Source organism: Bos indicus x Bos taurus, chromosome 8 (assembly GCF_003369695.1).
Source record: "Bos indicus x Bos taurus breed Angus x Brahman F1 hybrid chromosome 8, Bos_hybrid_MaternalHap_v2.0, whole genome shotgun sequence".
NCBI classification, from domain to species: domain Eukaryota; kingdom Metazoa; phylum Chordata; class Mammalia; order Artiodactyla; family Bovidae; genus Bos; species Bos indicus x Bos taurus.
Genome location: NC_040083.1, coordinates 100010948 through 100031627, shown reverse-complemented (window position 1 = coordinate 100031627; position 20680 = coordinate 100010948). Strand labels below are relative to the sequence as shown.

General features: G+C 38.3%; 1 protein-coding gene across 1 annotated transcript in view; it reads left to right on the top strand.

The window, feature by feature from the left end:
- Positions 1-20680, top strand: part of SVEP1 (sushi, von Willebrand factor type A, EGF and pentraxin domain containing 1) — a 211963-nt gene that overhangs the window by 88807 nt on the left and 102476 nt on the right. Inside the window, exons 7-14 of the mRNA XM_027550488.1 lie at positions 1052-1249; positions 4430-4548; positions 6708-6837; positions 12305-12412; positions 13160-13291; positions 13901-14095; positions 15322-15443; positions 17579-17687. Of these exons, the coding sequence (XP_027406289.1) occupies positions 1052-1249; positions 4430-4548; positions 6708-6837; positions 12305-12412; positions 13160-13291; positions 13901-14095; positions 15322-15443; positions 17579-17687 (1113 nt within the window). The remainder of the gene's footprint in view (positions 1-1051; positions 1250-4429; positions 4549-6707; positions 6838-12304; positions 12413-13159; positions 13292-13900; positions 14096-15321; positions 15444-17578; positions 17688-20680) is intronic.

Genomic DNA, 20680 nt, shown 5'->3' with positions numbered 1-20680 from the left:
CTACGGGGTTGCACAGAGTCAGACACTACTGAAGCGACTTAGCAGCAGCAGCAACCAGTGCTCTTGTTTGTAAGTGAAAATAATAACACTAGTCGTTCCTGCATAAGATTAAATGAGTCTATCCATGTAAAGCACTTAGAATAATGCCTGGCACATAGTAGACACTGGATAAACTTAGTGATTATCACATGGGAAATACAGACTAAAGATGCTGGTGGTGCTACCAGAAGAATCACTACTACAATAAGCAAACATGTACATGGGTTCATGTGCGTATACACACATATCTTGTATTAAGTCCTCATCTGATTTTCCATTCTATCTCCATTCTACCTAATTCACCTGCTATTCTTCTTCATTTCTGAAAATAACATCATTAAGAGTCTGGGCCCTAATATAACACAGTGATTCTAGGGACAGTATAAAAACTTTTCTCAAAATCTGCTTGCTTAAAGATGCCACCATAAGCTCATAAAAATGGAAACTGACTGTTGAATCGCCACTTACCCCATGAAAGATAGAATCTAATTCACTATTTTACACTTCAGCGCCATAATGTAATGTTCTGCAAACTGAAGATTCTCTACGCAAATGATAAAAGTCACAGTCAGCATTGATTTAAATACTAGTTAGAAATCTTTTAAAGATTTGATACACTGGTAGAAAACATGAGGTAACTAAAGAGATGTGTGTGTGTGCTTAGTCGCTTCAGTCATATCTGACTCTTTGTGACTCTGTGGGCTCCACTGTGCCAGGGTCCTCTGTCCATGGATTCTCCAGGCAAGAATACCAGAGTGAGTGACTATTTCCTTCTCCAGGGGATCTTCCCGATCCAGGGATCGAACCCCTGTCACGTCTGCCTGCAGTGGCAGGCAGGTTCTTCACGACTAGAACTACCTGGTTGAGCATAATTAACAATAACAATGTTTGTTCCGTGTCATATGCAGACGTCTGCATGCAGACCGATTGTATTTTTCTTGAGTAAAGTGACTCTGTGGCATTTTGTAATTTGTGAGAATGTAAATAATATCTTCTTGCTCTCCTGCAATAGAACGCTACTGTGCCACCTTTCAGAAGCCCAAAGGTGTTACCCTGTCACCTCCCAACTGTGGCAGGCATCCAGCCAAACCTGGCACGATCTGTCAGCTAAGTTGCCGCCAAGGATTCATTTTATCAGGGGGCAGAGAAGAAGTGAGGTGTACCACCTCTGGAAAATGGAGTGCCAAAGTTCAGACAGCTGCTTGTAAAGGTAGGTCCCCACATGAGTCAAATTGAAAACCAAATTCTATATAATGACATGTTAGTGCAGTGTCAGACTATCCCTCTTTGCAACTTTTGGTGCATACCTATGGTAAAAGCGTAGATGTCACCCCAATACATGCTATGAAGATTTTGGCTTTGGGATGGTGAATTTACAAAAATCTAGTACCACATGCCAATGATAGGCAATGATAGAAAAAAATAAAAAACTAGGGATGATATTAGGGCCAGAAATCAGGTAAGTTTTCCAATGGGAATTGAAAATCTTTGAAGAATTTCTGACTCCTATTAAGCAAGTGAGATTAAATTAATTTTTTTTTGAAAAAAGCAAGTCATCAGCACTTTAAAACCTGCATCTCGGTACATTCACAAGAGAGCATTGCCACCTTCCTTACAGCAAGAGCAGACTGCTATGAAAAAGGAGGTATGGAGAGCAAGAAAACGTTCTTAGAAGTAAAAATATAAATCTCTCTAAGAGAAGGACGAAACAGCGGAGTGGAGGTTGTTGAAAAGAGTATTAGTGATTTGAAGAAGCAAATTGAGAATTCCTTCAGAAGGGAGAACTGCTAAACAAGGAACTTGAGTATCCCAGTGGATCAAGTTCAAGATCAATATCAGAGATATACCCAGGAGAAATTGAGGAACACCAGTGCCCTTTAATAAGGAGCTCCAGAAGCATAGAGAGGAAAAGGGATGGAGGGGAAGACTTTTCCTACCAGCAGAAGAAAGTTTCCCTGAGCTACAGAAAGGCTTGAACTTTTAGATCGAAAATAACCTCGGACCTTGTTGGTTTTCTATTTTATATAGTTATATTTGTTAATCTCAAGCCTCTAATTTGTCCCTCCCCAACCCCCAACAGTACGGCCCTGCTGTATAGCTCAGAGAACTACATCCAATATCTTATAATAACCTATAATGGAAAAGAATCTGAAAAAGAATGTACGTATGTATCACTGAATCACTTTGCTGTATACCTGAAACTAGCACAGCATTGTAAATCAGCTGTACCTCAATAAAAAATAAAAAGTACCATTATCAGAGGAAAAGAGTTTGTTTATCCATATGCACTAAACACTGAATAATGTGAGTCGAAAAGCTTCTGAGTATTGGGCAGGCATACTTTCACTACTTTGTGAAATTTTTAAGATCCAAAGTGAAAGTGAAGTCGCTCAGTTGTGTCCGACTTTTTGTGACCCCATGGACTGTATAGCCTACCAGGCTTCTCCGTTCATGGGATTCTCCAGGCAAGAGTACTGGAGTGGGTTGCCATTTCCTGCTCCAGGGGATCTTCCTGACCCAGCGATCGAACCCATGTCTCCTGCATTGCAGGCAGATGCTTTATTGTCTGAGCCACCAGTAGGGCCAAAGGTAAGGAGAAAATCTGAAGTTTCCAGAGAGAAAAGAGGAACTTCACAAAGGAAACAAGATTCAGACTCACACTACACTACGCTTTTCCTTTGCAACTCTAAATGCCAGAAGGCTGTTGTACATATCAGTGTCTCTTTTGCTGTCTCGTATACAGGGTTATTGTCCATATATATATGCGTTAGTATACTGTATTGATGTTTTCCTTTCTGGCTGGGAGAGGGTGGGATGATTTGGGAGAATGGCATTGAAACATGAATAATATCATAAAGGAAACGAGTCACCAGTCCAGGTTCAATGAACGATATTGGATGCTTGGGGCTGGCGCACTGGGATGACTCAGAGGGATGGTACGGGGAGGGAGGAGGGTTCAGGATGGGGAACATGTGTATACCTGTGGCGGATTCATGTTGATATATGGCAAAACCAACACAATATTGTAAAGTTAAAAAAATAAAAAAATAAATAAATGCCAGAAGGAAATGTAGCAGTGTGCTAAGAATACAAAGGGAGAGTGCATATAAACTTGAAATTCCAAGTTCATTCACACTATTATTCAAATCTAAAGGAAAAATGAAATGCTTCTTTAGATGTTAAGAGTCGATATGCTCATGCACCTTTGTGGGGGGAAGTTGTCTACATAGTAGCCCCTCTGAGAAAGGGAAAATATAAATTGAATAAAACTTTTAAGAAACAAGAAAGTGAGATGCAGATTAATCTGGATATATTCAGCTGCAAGTTGCAGAAGCCTTAATATAACTGAAGAGAATTTATTATATAATAAGAACTTAGCTCTACAGTGACTGTTGCAGCTATGTGGAATGTTACCACATCTAATGCAGTATCTGTACTGCAAAGTTTCACACTGCAAAAAATATCTTTGCCTTTAATTTGTTGTTTGCTTTGACAGGACATTTTAGCATATTAATTAATGCTACTTGACAGTCTGTTTTCAAGTGCAGTCCCTTCCTACCATACTCAGCATTCATTTTTTTCTGTTTATTTCATTCCAAAAGTATTTGTCAAGTTCATATTATATTCCAGGTACTATATAATACAATGAAATAAGAAATCATGACATTCAAAGAACTTCAGTTATTTGCAGGGAGGAAATTCAGTTTAAAAATGGCAAGGTGCATTATGGCTAGGAAGGACAGAGGGCAATCAGAAGTTGTGCAGTGAGCACCTAAAATGGACCAATGGGTCAGAAAAGCTTCCTCGGGAGCTTGTGTCTAAGCTGAGAATTACAGGACAAGTAGAGGTTACCTGCCTCAAGGAAGAAGAGAGCATTGATTCAGACAAATAAAAGAGCATGAACAAAGGCCCAGGTATAAGAAGGAACATGGTGCTCTTGTGGGACATCTGGTGTGGAGACTGAGTTCTGATTGGGGATCTGTAAGTGAAGAGGCTAAGAGAGAAGCAGGTACCAGTTCAGGAAGAACTTTGGAAGCCATGCTGAAGTACGTTAGAAATCCTCTATGATTAGATGAGAATTAAAAATATTTCTTACCTGTCTCTTGTGGCCTTCCTTGATGGCTCAGATGGTAAAGAATCTGCCTGTCAATGCAGGAAACGTGGGTCGATCCCTGGGTGAGAAAGATCTCCTAGAGAAGGAAATGTCAATCCACTCCATTATTCATGCCTGGGAAATCCCATGGAGAGAAGCCTGCCAGGCTACCGTCCATGGGGTCACAAAAGAGTCAAACGACTTAGCTACTGAGCATGCATGCCCTAGTCTCTTAAATGACTTAGAATTATATCACTGCATCAGTAAGTTAACTGCTGTGTGAATTTTCTGAATTAGATGTGGAAGCTCCTCAGATCAACTGTCCTGCAGACATAGAGGCTGAGACCCAGGAACAGCAAGACTCTGCTAATATCACTTGGCAAATCCCAACAGCTAAAGACAACTCTGGGGAAAAGGTAAGGTTTGAGCAAATATTTGTATCCTTTTTCAAATGGTGCTATTGAAAACTTTCCAGTACTCTAATGATTGTACTGTCTCTAGCTGTACTCTACTCATAAATGCAAATGCCCCATCTGATAACAGAATGATCAGCCTTGAATTTTTCATTAGAAATCTCAGATGAAAATCTCTAAAAACAGAAACTTTTCATTCCGTGGATTTTTTGTGTTGTGTATCCTCTAAGATTACTTGGCTAAAAATTCTTGGCCCTTTACTATGCTCTGAAGATCTTTTAAGAAAAAGAAAGATGGGAAATCAATCTTAGTTCCTATTTATAAACATATCTTTTAAAATATGATCCTGAAATGATAGTCTAAAGAAGATAACAGTGTTTCTTACTTTGCTTTCAAAAACCAGCATTATTCAAAACACAGTATTTTAGTATTTGCATACAAGAGCTTGAGATAATTATCCATCAGATATTAGAAAAGGAATTAGGAATTTAACACCCTCTGCAGTCTGTACTTTTAGTATTCACATACATGAACATGCTCTTAAACAGTATAGAGTTTTCACACCTGTATGTAAACATGTATGTAAGTAGGGCCGTTCAAGGGCACAACAAGCAACACAATATCTTCTGATAATTGTGTTGAATATACTTAACAATAAAGATAACTTTTTATAGTGTATCATTTAATAGAACTGTCACTCTGTATCTGTATTCAGATCAGATCAGATCACATCAGTCGCTCAGTTGTGTCCGACTCTTTGCGACCCCATGAATCACAGCACGCCAGGCCTCCCTATCCATCACCAACTCCCGGAGTTCACTGAGACTCACGTCCATCGAGTATCTGTATTACATCTCCAGAACTTATAAGTGGAAATTTGTACCTTTGTCCACTTTCTCTCATTTTGACCACCCCCAGACCTGTCTTCTGGCAACCACCATACTGTTCTCTGTATCTGTAGTTCTTTTTTTTTTTTCCTCCACTTGTAAGAAAGATCATATGGTATTTAGGTAACCAAACTCAACTTCTAAGTCTGATTTAAATGTGATTTCCAGGCTTCTAGGACTTACTGTTCTGTAGGTGACGTGTGCATTGCATGCTGCCTAAGAGGCCTATGAAAATATACATGATCATCGTCAACATGGTCATTGTCATCAAACACTAAGAAGAGTGCAGGGACATACTTTAGAATGTCCATGAGAATTTAGACTAAATGAAGTACCTGTGTGTTGAAATATTTTTTAAAAATACAATTTTTTTAAATTGTATTTTTAAAATATTTCTCAAAAGATAAACAGCAAACTAGAGAAAAATGCTTTGAATTTCTCAAATGTTAGAATGTTTATTACATGTTAATGTAAGTTTATCTTTATCACATAATTTTCAAATGGACTAAGTGCAAACATATGATTCAAAAAGAGAAGAATACATCTATCTCATGCAGTCATGTGAGAATTTAATCTTACCATGAGACAGTAAGAAATTGGAAATTAAAACGATGACCTGATGCCATATTTTTGATTTATCAAAAAATAATGATATTTAACATAGATCAGAGAACTCTGAATGGGAACTTTGATACTGGTCCTATCAAATACTAACAGTTGGGATGCAAATTTTTACCAAAATCTGGGAAATAAATTTTGTATTACCTATGAGTAAAATTTTAATGAATTTGAGGTTAATCTATTCCTAGGAAGAATAGGACATAATAAAAATATTTTTTTAGTGTCTGTGCAAAACCATTTTTCCTAGTGCTGCTTATACCAGTCAAGTTTGGGACCAATTTAAATGTCCTTGAATAGATTTTTCTTTAAAAAAAAGTACCATATACTTATTTCCTAAGTTATAAAGATATTTAACAGTCATAAGTTTTCAGAAAATATGTAAGAGCCTAAAAAATGTTCTAAGATATTGTGTTTAATAAATAAGGAACAACATTTCATATCTATCCGAACTCTATAAACTGCCTACGTAGAATAACCTAGAAAGGAATACACCAAAGGCTATGCCTGATTTTTTTTTTCCTTTTTACTATATGTAAAATATTGTGTCATTTTTAACTTCACTTTGCTAATTATATATTATAAACCAAAAAGTAATAAAAGTACTATTAATGTTAACTTTAACTTTCCAAATATTTGGAAATTTCTTTCCAAAAGGTATCAATCCACGTTCATCCAGCTTTTACCCCACCTTATCTTTTCCCAATTGGAGATGTTGCTGTCACATACACGGCAACTGACCCATCCAGCAACCAAGCCAGCTGCACCTTCCATATCAAGGTTATTGGTAAGTCTTCAGATTACTTTGGTAAATTTGTGAAAATAATCCAGAACCCCCAAAAGCTTTGCCTCTTCTTTATCTTCAATAACTTCATTTTCACTGATTCTTCCTTCTGTCATTGAAGCGGCTTCCTCTTTGAAACCTATGTATCCTTTCTTCTGAAGTTGCTCAGTCATGTGTGACTCTTTGTGACCCCATGGACTGTAGCCTACCAGGCTTCTCTGTCCATGGGATTCTCCAGGCAAGAATACTGGAGTGGGTTGCCATTTCCTTCTCCATGTACCCCTTAACGATCACTATATCCCTGATTCCTTTCTATCTGAGCCTTTTGAAAATTCCCCAGTGGTTGCCATATCTTTTGGCTTAACTGCCATTTATTCTTAAAGTCGCTCAATTCTGGCTTCTGTCTCCTCTACTCATAGAAATCAAGGTCACCAGGTAATCTCTAGAGTTAATCCTACTGCACACTTTTTAGCTTATTTTATATAATGTTTCCATAGATTTTACATTGTTGACAATGTTCTCTTTATCAAAACTGCCTCCTTTCCTATCTTCTTGGACACCGGTCTTTCTTGTTTCTTTTCCCCATTATTCTCATTTTTTCCCTCCTTGATTGCTTTTTTAGGTTTCTCTTCCTTAGACCAACTCTCAAATGTGGATCATCCCAGGATTCCAGCCTTGACCCTCTTTCTTTCTCTCTAGTTTTCCCGGTAATTTTGCTAACTGATAACTCCTGGATTTCTGTCTCCAGCTCAGATTTCTCTTCTGAATTTCAAATTTGTATATAAAACTTCCTACTGAACTTTCCCATGTGAATGCCCCACAGGCATTTCACATTCACTCAAACTTAAGATATTTCTTAGCTCAGAAAACAGAGTGAAGACCTAGTTACCAGACAAGAAATCTGGAAGTCATTCTTGACTCCTCTCCCTCTGTCACCAACATCCAATAAGTTATCAGGTTCTACTGGTTTCATCTACTTAATATCTCTGAAATCTGTCTCCATCTCTCCATCCTCACACCCCACTGCTATAGATCAGTCCTTTTTAATTTCATTTTCTTGACCTGGTTTACTCCATCATCTCCTAACTGGTGTTTGTACTTTCAGTCAATTCAATAGATATTCAGTAGATACTAGATGGTACTCGGAAACGGCAACCCACTCCAGTACTCTTGCCTGGAAAATCCCATGGATGGAGGAGCCTGGTAGGCTATAGTCCATGGGGTCGCAAAGAGTTGGACACAGCTGAGCGACTTCACTTTCACTTTCACTCTCCAGGCAAGAATACTGAAGTGGGTAGGCATTCCATTCCCCAGAGGATCTTCCCGACCCAGGGATCGAACTCAAGTCTCTTGCATTGCAGGCAGATTCTTTACCATCTGAATCACCAGGGAAGCCCAAATAGATAGCCACCAATAAGACTTAATATGTGGGGAATATATGAATGAGGTGGTCTGTAGTGCTCAAAAGTACAGACTGTGAACACAAACTGCTTGACTCCAGAGCCATCTCTCCTACTTAAGACAGAGTGGCCACTTCTCTGTGATTATTTCTTCATCCAGAAATAGAATTAATAAATATATTACCTCATAGGGTTATTGTGAGGTTTTTAATTTGTTAAGATATACAAACTACTTGAAGTAGCGCCTGACACTTTCAGTTCAGTTCAGTCATTCAAGTCATGTCCGACTCTTTGCGACCCCATGAACCGCAGCACGCCAGGCCTCCCTGTCCATCACCAACTCCCGGAGTTCAATGAGACTCACGTCCATCGAGTCGGTCATGCCATCCAGCCATCTCATCCTCTGTCGTCCCCTTCTCCTCCTGCCCCCAATCCCTCCCAGCATCAGTGTCTTTTCCAGTGAGTCAACTCTTCGCATCAGGTGGCCAAAGTATTAGAGTTTCAGCTTCAACATCAGTCCTTCCAGTGAACACCCAGGACTGATCTCCTTTAGGAGGGACTGGTTGGATCTCCTTGCAGTCCAAGGGACTCTCAAGAGTCTTCTCCAACACCTCAGTTCAAAAGCATCAATTTCTTTGGCACTTAGCTTTCGTTATAGTCCAACTCTCATATCTATACATGACTACTGGAAAAACCATAGCCTTGACTAGATGGACCTTTGTTGACAAAGTGATGTCTCTGCTTTTTAACATGCTGTCTAGGTTGGTCATAACTTTCCTTCCAAGGAGTAAGCATCTTTTAATTTCATGGCTGTAATCACCATCTGCAGTGATTTTGGAGCCCAACAAAATATAGTCTTCCACTGTTTCCCCATCCATTTCCCTTGAAGTGATGGGACCAGATGCCATGATCTTAGTTTTCTGAATGTTGAGCTTTAAACCAACATTTGCACTCTCCTCTTTCACTTTCATCAAGAGGTTCTTTAGTTCTTCTTCACTGTCTGCCATAAGGGTGGTGTCATCTGCATATCTGAGGTTATTGATATTTCTCCCAGCAATCTTGATTCCAGCTGGTGCTTCTTCCAGCCCAGCGTTTCTCATGATGTACTCTGCATATAAGTTAAAAAAGCAGTATGACAATATACAGCCTTCATGTACTCCTTTTCCTGTTTGAAACCAGTCTGTTGTTCCATGTCCAGTTCTAACTGTTGCTTCCTGACCTGCATTAAGCTCTATGTAAATATACTAACATTTTGCTCTTTTGGTTTCATATATATGTTTAGTGTTTATTTTAAAATTCAGTACATTGAATTCATTTTAAGAATTTTACATAACCTCTTGAAATGTGTATCAAACTGGCTTCTTACCCTAGAAATGATAAGTTTTGGTGAAAGTAAATAAACTGACTTACATAAAAATCTATGTTTATGTTCTAGTGCTTAGTTGTCTTTAATTGCCTTTTGAATGTTTTAAACATGAACATCACCTGTCACATGAAAAATACGTTGGATTTATTTTTATGGTGCCGTGATTTTAAACATGGACCTGTGAGTCAAGAGTTTGCCACGTTTTCATTTTTCACAATGAAGAGTCAGCGTGGTGAAATGTAAAAAGTATACTCACGTGTCTAGCTAGATACTAGCTGACTTTTCAAATTCTCAAAGAGAGCAAGGAAATGGCAGGGAGGAGGGAACGGAAGAAGGGGAGGTAAAGAGACCAGAAAGGCAGGAGGAGAGGGAGACGGAAAACAGTCCAAAGCCTACATTTTCTTGTTTTCCTCAGATGACAGAGTGTTGGTGTCTTAATGATAGATGAGAGGAGTAGGAATGCTTTTGCTTCACATTCCACAGAATGCTGCCTCATGTGCTTTGAAATGGACTTTCTTTTTCTGGAGATGCTGCATCTGCTGGGACCCCCAGCTATTTGACACTCAGTGGCCTCTGAGGACTGCTCTCTGTCATCCCCAAACTTCAGTTTTTAAATGTTTGGCTAAAATCAGATAACTTTAGAAAATCTTGGAGCTATTTCATTTGCACTTTCTTTGGGGAGCATAGTAAGTACTGTTAGATTTATAAATTTAACTGTGCGTTGGCTTGATTCCGAATTCTCAAAGTGCACTGGCCTCCTACAAGCATTCCTTCATTCTTTTCTTTATGCAACAACTTTTTCTGAGCATCTGTTGTGGGCCAGGTGCTGTGCTATAGCCAGGGAGACTTGTGAGCCAAAGAGGCTCCATCACTGGTTGAGAGTTCACAGCCTAAGAAAGCAGTAAATCAAAGATCCTACACTAAGGAAATGCAAATACTAGGAAAAGAGAAAAACTGAATATTCACAAGACTTAGCATCAAACAGAAATCTGTATATTCTTATAGGTACAGCTTGTTTCATTTCAGGATATGTGTTTCCATATACATAGATACTATATCATCCTAGTCTTGATGCCTGTGACTGTAATTTACCGGTTTACTGACCTCAGGCAAGTCTCGTAAATTTGCCTGGTTTGAGACTCTTTACCTATATAATAAGAAAATTACTGTTCATCCAGGCTCCCTCAAAGACGTGTTATTACAGATAGAAGGACATTTCGTATATGTAAAAATCAACAGTTCTGTGAAAATATCCTCCTTTACTACTTCTTGGTTGTACTTTACTGACTTCCTCAAATTCCACCGCATTCCACCCGAGTGTGAAACCTGGCTCACCCGCACCCCCTCAAACCCTTCCTTCAATGTAGATTACAGTGCCCAGCAACAGACTCACAGATCTTTCATTTCTACCGTGGCTTTCACCCCCTCTTCATTGCAGCCCCGTATTCCTGTGTCCACACCCTGTTCATTGTCTTTACCTGGAATTGATCAACCTAGGCATCTTAGACCCCAGAGTCCCACCTATGGATGTAACCTCCTGGCCTTCCAGCAATATCACATCCTCACTTTTTTTCTGACAAGGGTTCGTGTAATCAAAACTATGGTTTTCCCTGTAGTCATATACAGATGTAAGAGTTGGACCATGAAAAGACTGAGTGCAGAAGAATTGACGCTTTCGAACTATGGTACTGGAGAAGACTCTTGAGAGTCCCTGGACACCAAGGAGATCAAACCAGTCCTCAGCCCTGAATATTCATTGGAACGATTGACGCCGAAGCTGAAGCTCTAATACTTTGGCCACCTGATGCAAAGAGTTGACTCATGGGAAAAGAGCCTGATGCTGGGAAAGATTGAGAGCAGCAGTGTAACAGAGGATGAGATGGTTGGATGGCACCACCGACTCAATGGACATGAGTTTGAGCAAACTTTGGGAGATAGTGAACACCAGGGAAGCCTGATATGCTATAGCCCATGGGGTCGCAAAGAGTCAGACATGACGAGAAACTTAACAGTGACAACGACACTTAAATGTCTTACATATTCTGCAGCATGACTCAGATCTCTGCCCGTTGGTCTTCCATGCAGCATCTGTCAGCCCTTCAGTTAAGAGGAGGATCATTCAAGAGATCCCTGTGAAAGCATTGCCTTGGTCATTTCATGCCTTCTCATTATCTGGGAATGTTTACTTCACTTCTGGGTGGATCAGCTCAACTTCCACTGGCGAAACTCACAAATTAAATGCTCCCAAATTTACCGTTTCTGCTGCTGTGTTCATGGTGGTTTTAGCAATCTGGTATTTCTTCAACAAGTAGAGTGAAGCATAGCAAGAATCAGCTTTTTCTTGTGATGTTGAGATCAGGGATGAAACATGCATGAGTGCTCAGTTGTGTGGAACTGTTTGCAACCCCAAGGACTATAGCCCACCAGGCTCCTCTGTCCATGGGATTATCCTGGCAAGAATATTGGCGTTGGTTGCCATTTCCTCCTCCAGGGGTCTTCCTGACCTAGGGATTGAACCCACATCTCTTACAGTTCCTGCACTGGCAGGTGGATTCTTTACCATGTCATCATCAAAGGGATCCCAGGGCCAGCCTTGTGTCAAGGTTCTCCGCCTGCACAAGTAGACTTCTATTCTCTCTTGCAACCCTCCTCATCAGTTTTGAACATCAGTTGTGACTTCATCCTCTGATTTCATGTTTTTTAGATGTAGAGCCACCTAGCATAGACTGGTGCAGGTCCCCGCCTCCAGTCCAGGTCTCTGAGAAGGAGCATGCTGTGACCTGGGATGAGCCTCAGTTTTCAGACAACTCAGGTGAGAATGCGGGTATCTTCTCATCAACATGTTACCACCAAATACAAAGCTTGTAAAAAGATAAAAGAGAAATAAAAAGCAAATTACATCTAAATATAGTAGCATGGATAATTACATAAGATGTTTTAATGCTAGGATAATTCTATATATTTTAACATTGTTAATCTTACCTGTCCATGGCTTTTCATTCATTATTCAGTGGGGATTTATTAAACTTGTACAGTGTATTTTATTTGAAAGTGTGCTAGTAAATTCACTGAGCCTCTAAGCTTCCTTTATCCTAGAGACATAAGCTATGCATCCTATTGGCAAGTCTAATGCAGTTCTATGTATTCATACTCAGTTCTTAAACATTTGCCAAAAATGTTATAAAAGCGCATGGGAAAACAGAAAAAAGTGAGCAAATATAGCTGAAGTTCACTTTAAAGTTTTCACAAACACCCTGAAAACAAGAATGCAAGCGAAATAGATTTCTTAATTAAATTTCCAGTATTCACAGAGACTGACCTAGTAAAGGAAAATAATCTATTTAACAAGAATGCCTTCATTTAATGAGGCTTTTGAGTCAACTGTTTCTATAGTTTAGTGTAAGATTTTATAGTTTAATTTCTGTTAGCAGCCCAGTTAGTACCAATAGAATGTTCAGCTGGTTTGTATAAAGAGTAAATGAAAATTCAAATCACATAAAGTGACTGCACACAATAACCCCCAGATTGGAGTCCTCCTTTCTCCTTCTCTCCTTTTTAGGGGCCATGTTGACCATCACCAGAAGCCATACACCAGGAGACCTGTTCCCTCAAGGGGAGACGATAGTGCGGTATACAGCCACTGACCCCTCAGGCAATAACAGAACATGTGACATCCACATTGTCGTAAAAGGTATACTCTGCATAAGCCTCCGAAATCCAGCTGACACTTGAGATGTGTAATCATTATTGCACTCTCCTTTGTGATAGAAAATAGGCTATGAACCCAGCTGTTTAAAGTTAGAATACTGACGGATTATATTGAGGTTTCCAATTATTACTTCACTTCATGGTAAATACACGTGCTTTCTTCCGAGCTAGTCTGTAACCACTTATTAATATTTTCTCTAAAGTTACAAAGTATTGTTGTCATGATTCTATTTTGAATGCTTGAGGAGACAGATTCCAAAAATTTGTTGCTATGTAATGTTATTTGGTTTTCCTTTTTATTAAAAAATGCCGAAAATAACAGTTGCACGTCAGAAGTACTTTTAGCTTTTCATAACATATGCACAGTTATGCACATGTAATTAATTGCACATTGGTACAGCTTTTTAGCTGTACCCACCTAGGAATCGAAAAGCAGAAATTGCAGCAGCCTCACACTATGGATTTAGTGTGAAAGTTTTTCTAGGAGTAGGGGTGGACAGGAGGAATCCTTTTCAAAATTCAGCTTAGACACTTAGATTTTAATTTATATTTTAATACCACTGTATATGAATAATTCAATTTTTTTACACAGGTTCCCCCTGTGAAGTTCCATTTACACCTGTAAATGGGGATTTTGTATGTACTCAAGATAGTACTGGTGTTAACTGCTCATTAAGTTGCTTAGAGGGCTATGATTTCACAGAAGGATCTACTGACAAGTATTATTGTGCTTATGAAGATGGTATCTGGAAACCACCATATTCCACTGAATGGCCAGACTGTGCTAGTAAGTTCTAAATTTTTCTGGGCTTCTTTAGTATGTGTGAATATGTGTTCGACTACCTATATGTGTAAATTTCTTAACATTAAAGAGGAAAATTGCCTTACTACAGGGTTTAGATTTGGTAAGTAGAAAATAGTGCCATGAATTTGAAGTGTTTATAGATAGGAGAAATGTCCATCCCTCAATTTAAAATATTAGCCCAGAATCTTATTGCTGATTGGATTGCTGTAGGATAAGACTCAGTTTATGGGAAAACCATCTTGGCCCCTTCATTATTATTCACCAGAATTGTCAGAAGAGTCAGCATGTCATTCTTGAGCTGTGAACTTGAACTATAGTCTGATGTCTGGAGAAGAACTTATATTTAAAGTAAGAGCATGATGCAGTCAGATCAGTCATACTCTTTTTTAGAAGTGATTTAGAGGTATTCTGTAATCTTGTGTATTATTCTAAAAATAATCCAATGCCTTCATCTTGTGTATTAAAATAAATAAATTTTTAAAAAATAAATAAACTGACAAAGAATTAAAATAATAATAATAATCTCTGGAGTGAATCTTTGGTCCCCTACTATAGATGAAGTTTAAATGCCAGTGTCTTACAAAGTAAAACCCACTTACTTGAGCTGTATTGTTCCTAAATTTGGTAAATATAAGTGATATTACTTACCTCTATCAAAGATTTAGACCGTAGGATTTTAATGTTGATATTGTTAGGAGACTGTGAATATTTTGAGACTTCTTGCTGAGTCTTAACTTCTAAATTTCTGATCCAAGGAAAAGTTTATCTCTGTGAAATTACACTTTTAAGAAATATAATTTCACATACCATTCAGAAATTTTTTAGTGTCTATTGATTGAAAATATAATATAAACATATGTATTATAAACTTATATAATATCTTTGCAACTAGAATTTTTCAAAGATTCCCAGGAATATAATGAAAAAAATGTTTGTATCTCTTTCTCCCTTAAATGTTCACTTTGTCATATAATTGGAAGGTAAAGAATAATATATGAAAGCAAATATGTCACCAGGTAACTGGGTACACGGCTGCTTGGCTGGTGGTTTATTATGATCGATTAATGCCTGGAAACATTCCTTAACTATCAACTTTTGTTTTTATAACAATCCTGCAAACCATGTCGGGATGAAAATACCAGTTTAATTCCACAGAAATTAAATTTGTGTTTTGAAAACACTAACCAACTGAAACTGGTTTTTTCCAGTAAAACGTTTTGCAAATCATGGGTACAAGTCCTTTGAGATGCTGTACAAAGCAACTCGCTGTGATGACACAGATCTGTTGAAGAAATTTTCTGAAGCATTTGAGACCACCCTGGGGAAAATGGTATGTCAGTAGCATTCCTTGGTTGGTTGCCATATTTTAAAGGATGCTGTTGAGTTTTCCATAGTTGCTTTGCATCACCTACAACAGAAATTCTTTGTCTTGATGATTTCCTTTTTCTTTGTGACCCAAACTTGCTCCTCATATTTAGAATTATTCATAGGTTTTGGTCTCCTGGAGTGAATTTTAAGTAAATCTGTGTTAAAGCACTTTGAATTTCTTAAAACATTCAGAAAAACTTAGAGTCCCTTTGGTTTGAGAATGTCTGCTTTGTTATTTAAAATATGACAGAAATGCCCTTGTAGTCTGTTTTTCTTTTATGAACACTGGACATGTAAAGGGTTTTCTTTTTCATGCAAGTTTAGGACTCTTTCAGGATTCCAGGAGAGCAAAGCAATGTATGTAAGTGTACTAAGCATCTTGAAAGCAGAAAATGTTCTATATATGTGTGTGTGTATATAAATGTTTTTTATATGTTTTTTATATATTTCTATTATATATATGTGTGTATGTATATATAACTTCTGTTAAATCATAGTCCTCTAAGCAACTTAATGTGTAGTTAACTCCAGAACTATCTTGAGTACATACAAAATATATATATATATATATATATATATATACACACACTTGTATCCCTAACAGAGTTGAGTGGCTTAGATTTTGGATAGATTCTGAAAGTAGATGCAATAGTAGTAGATTTGATATAGAGTGTGAGAAAGAGAGGTGTCGAGAAGGGATGGAGTACATGAGGACAGGTACAGGAGTGAGTCCACGTGTGATATGTGTGAAAGAAGGATCTTTTGTGACTATCTGATCTGTGCAAAAAGATGCAGAATGATCAGTCTGCAGTAAGGTTGGGGAGGAGTTGTTGGAGGTTTGAGAAAAGAGAATGTGGTACAAATGATGTTCTAGGAGAGCATAAATGAATATACTAGAGAAATGTAGGATTGGCCATAAGCAGGGATGTGTTTTCTCCCAGACTATAGTTGAGCATGTGGGCACAAATGTGGAGAAAGCAGAGCAATAAACTTAACTGGGGTTAAAGTTCTCCAGACAAATTGAGAAGGGTGCATGCAAAGGAGTAATTCACGGTGATAGACCAAGGAGGGTGCGTGCAAAGGAGTAAGTAATTTATGGTGATGGATCAAGACGGGATCCAAGATGGGTAAATAAGGAAGTGAAGACATCAGGGGCCGAGGGACAGTGAGGAGGTGACAGTGTCAGTGGATTACAGAAGAGGTGTTGGATTCCTGGGTCTAAGAGACGGTGCAGTTACTGGTAATGACAAGATCTGAGGGTATGACTGTGAGAGTAAGTGACAAAGCTGGAAGATGGAAGAGGAAGTGAGAATTCAAGGTGATGGAAGGATCAGCTGGCTGCATATAGAAATCACCAAGGGCTATACCAGGGACACTTACTAAGGTTCTTGGAATGAGGAAGTGACCCGGAATAGGCGAGGGCTGTAGGTGACGGGCACAAGGAGATCAGTGTGTGGTATAGCTTATTGTGGGAGCTTCAAAACTCAGGCTTCAAGGAGGTTCATGGGAGTATGAGCTAGAAACAGCACTAAAGAGTGAGGAGGGCACTTCCTCACCTCCATGACCACCACCTAAAAAAACAAGCAAGTCAGGTTTCATTGAGAGCAAAAGTGAAGAGAACATAGAGGAGGTGAATACTAATAAGGGTTTGACTGCTTCTTGACTGTGAATTTCAGAGGGCACCAAGGAAAGTTTTGAGGACTTTACTTGGAGGAGGGTGGGAGATGGGGTCAGAGAAAAGCGATCTAAAGAGTCATTAACATAAAACTGTAAATCAGCTATACTTTATTTAAAAAAAAAACAAAACTCAATTGAGATGAAAGTTTAGAGACAGATATCCTGGGAGTCCTGAGCTTCTTGCAGTAAGTGATGTAAACAGAGAGAAAAGGCATGAGACTGATCTTGGTCCACTGTACTGAGAGGAGGTGGGGGAGGCCAAGGAGGAGGGTCAGGAGCCTTTTTAAGGACAGGGAGCGCTCTCGGGTCCGTCCTTCCTTCCTGCTGATGGAGACGTGAAGAACAGGAGCATAGAGCTTATCCAAGGCACACCCAGATGTGAAGCACAGTTTGTCCTCTTCCATTTTTTTTTATTTACAGGTCCCGTCATTTTGTAGTGATGCTGATGACATTGACTGCAGACTGGAGGACTTGACCAAAAAATACTGCCTTGAATATAATTATGACTATGAAAATGGCTTTGCAATCGGTAATGAAATTATTTAGTGTGGGTAGTTGGGGAAACTGTTGTGCAAACTAAGAAAATCATTCCAGAAAAGAGTTCTAGGATGACTGGATAACCTGATCCTGTACATAATGATCTTCATAGATATGTAATTCTTTCAAAGTATTAGCCAGAATGCTTCAGGATGATAAATACTAAGAAAACTAAGTGACATTGTGATTGTAAAATTCAAATATTTGTATGATATCTTAGAATAGTAATAGTTATAAGATACTAACAGCAATTTTTATATGGAATTTAACTTAAATTGCAAGTAAGTCATTTATTCAAAAGAGTAACACATGTAAAATATTCACATTCCTCACTTATAATATTGTTAAGACTCAATCTATTCAAGTCTGATATACCTTCAAGTAGAATTTGGATGTTTTCTTCATGTAGACGCTGAACGTTTTTTTCTTCTGTTTTTTTAAGATATAATTGACATACAACTTTTATTAAGGGTACTCCAAAGTGTGTTATGGGATTTCTTTGCCCTTTCCAGTAATTATACTTATTTCATTCTTAGAAAACCGTCTCAACAGAACTTGCAGAGTAGTGTTTAGAACACAGTGGTGATTCCGTCCTGGTTAGACACATGAACTCTACAACCAACTAGTAAATGTCTGAATCCTGGCTTACCCACTGACTAGGAGGCAGGGGAAGCACTTAAGTTCTCAAGCCACCCTGTGCCTCAATTTTCTCATCTTTAAACTGGGTGTTAGGAGTGCTGAACTCATAGGGCCGTTGTAAGGATTAAATGAGGAAGTACAAGAATAGTAAAGTGCTTAGAAGATTATTTGAAGCAGTATTAATTCACATGACAGTGGACATTCTTTTTGTTTTTGACACTAATCATATTTCTCAGTGATTTAGCATTGAGTGATATTGACTATTGCTTTAGAGTTTTTAAATTGAAAAATATTATTGCTGTATATGTTTTTTGCAAAAATTTGAAAAATACTAAAAAAAAGAATGAAATTGAGATAACCTGCAGTTCCAGAAATAATTATTACTATATTAACGTATATTAACGTATATATTACTGTACTGCATTTGTGTGTAGACCCATGCTATTTTGTAAACATGAATTTCTAGTTAATATTTTATTGAGGATAATTTTATGTCATAAATATTATACTTCAACGCAATTTTTTGAACTTCTTATTTTGTATTGGGGTCGCAAAGAGTCGGACACGACTGAGCGACTGATCTGATCTGATCTGATAGCTGATTAACAATGTTGTGATAGTTTCAGATGAACAGTGAAGGGACTCAGCCATAAATATAGATTATTCGTTCTCCCCCAAACCCCCACTGCCATCAAGGCTGCCGCATAACGTTGAATAGGGTTCCATGTGCTGTACGTGAATCTTTGTTGGTTATCCATTTTAAATACACCAGTGTGTTCAATGCCGTTTTAATGGCTACATATTATTTTATCAATTTGCCATAATTTATATAAACAATTCCTATTGGTAGACTTTGTTTTCCAGTTTTAACAATTATATGCAACTTCTCAGTGAACATAATGAAGTTAAAGTTTTAGATAGAAAACCACAAAGTGGCCTTGGCGGGGGAGTTGGCAGCGGCACGTCTAGAATACCAGTGCCTCTTCGGTCACACGTGACCCAGGCTCCCACTGCCCCCGGATTGTGGAGGTTGGTTGCAAGGGTTCAGGACCTCACACGGACGGAGTCGGCTATCCTCATGAGACTTTGTGATGGGTGATGTGTGTCATCCTGTAAGAATCTGAGTGGTGTATGGGACAGTGATACAAGTGACCCTAAGACGCAAACCTTCTTCCTCAAGTGTCTTTACACCTCTCACAAAATCAGTAATATTTATAACACCTTGGCATGTCATAATGTGTGGAAAATAAAGGGCCAATAAATACACTAAAATGATTAGATGTTATACTACTCATGTAGTTCAAATTAAAACTAAAATGAGATGCCATTTTTTATCCTGTTAGATGAACAAATTTGAGTAAAAATCTCAATACCCAGAGTTGACAAGGGTGTCATGAGATAAAAATTATACTCACATATTATGTGTAGGGAAGAAATTGAAGGGCATTTGGCGTATGTAACTAAAGGGTTAAAAATGCTCAGACCCATCTGAGGATATTTCTCAAGATAAAAGTCATACTAATGTATAAGCATATACCATATTTTGTAAATTCCAAGATGTACATTTTGCATTTGGGTATTTATGGAATTGGGTGGTGTCTTCTCACTGATGGTGTCTTATATTTTATGACATAGTGTATGTACAAGGATGTTCTAAATTTTTGAAATAACCTCAAAGTCTGAACATAGAAACTTGGTTAGTTTGTAGTATAGCTACAGAAAAAGATATTAAACCATTTGACACAGAAATATTATATTGTTGAGAAAATTTGAAAAGTGATTAGCAAATAATATACATATAGTATGATCTTATTTTGTTAAAAGTACAGTATGTTTATATTTAGTCTAGCTGTGTGTGTGTGTGTGTGTGTGTGTGTGTGTGTGTATGTAAGGAAAGCAAGTGAAGTCACTCAGTCATGTCTGACTCTTTATGACCCCATGGACTGTTGCCTGTCATGCTCCTCCATCCATGGGATTCTCCAGGCAAGAATACTGGAGTGGGTTGCCATTTCTTTCTCCAAAGGATCTTCCCCACCCAGGGCTCAAACCTGGGTCTCCCGCATAGCAAGCAGACTCCACCATCTGAGCTACTAGGGAATCCCCCTGCCCCGCCCACACACTGTGCGCATAAATGTGTATGTGTGTGTCTATATAGTCATAGAAAATATTCTTGGCTAAAATGTTACTGTCATTATTTCTGTGTGGTGGAATTATAGGCAATCTTTTACATTTTTCTCTTTGTTCCTCTGGGATTTTGTGTTGTTGTGTTTTTTATAATGGCTACATGACACTTGTAGGGAAAAATGTTTAAGTGAAAAATAAAACTATTGATCTAGTTCTTTATAA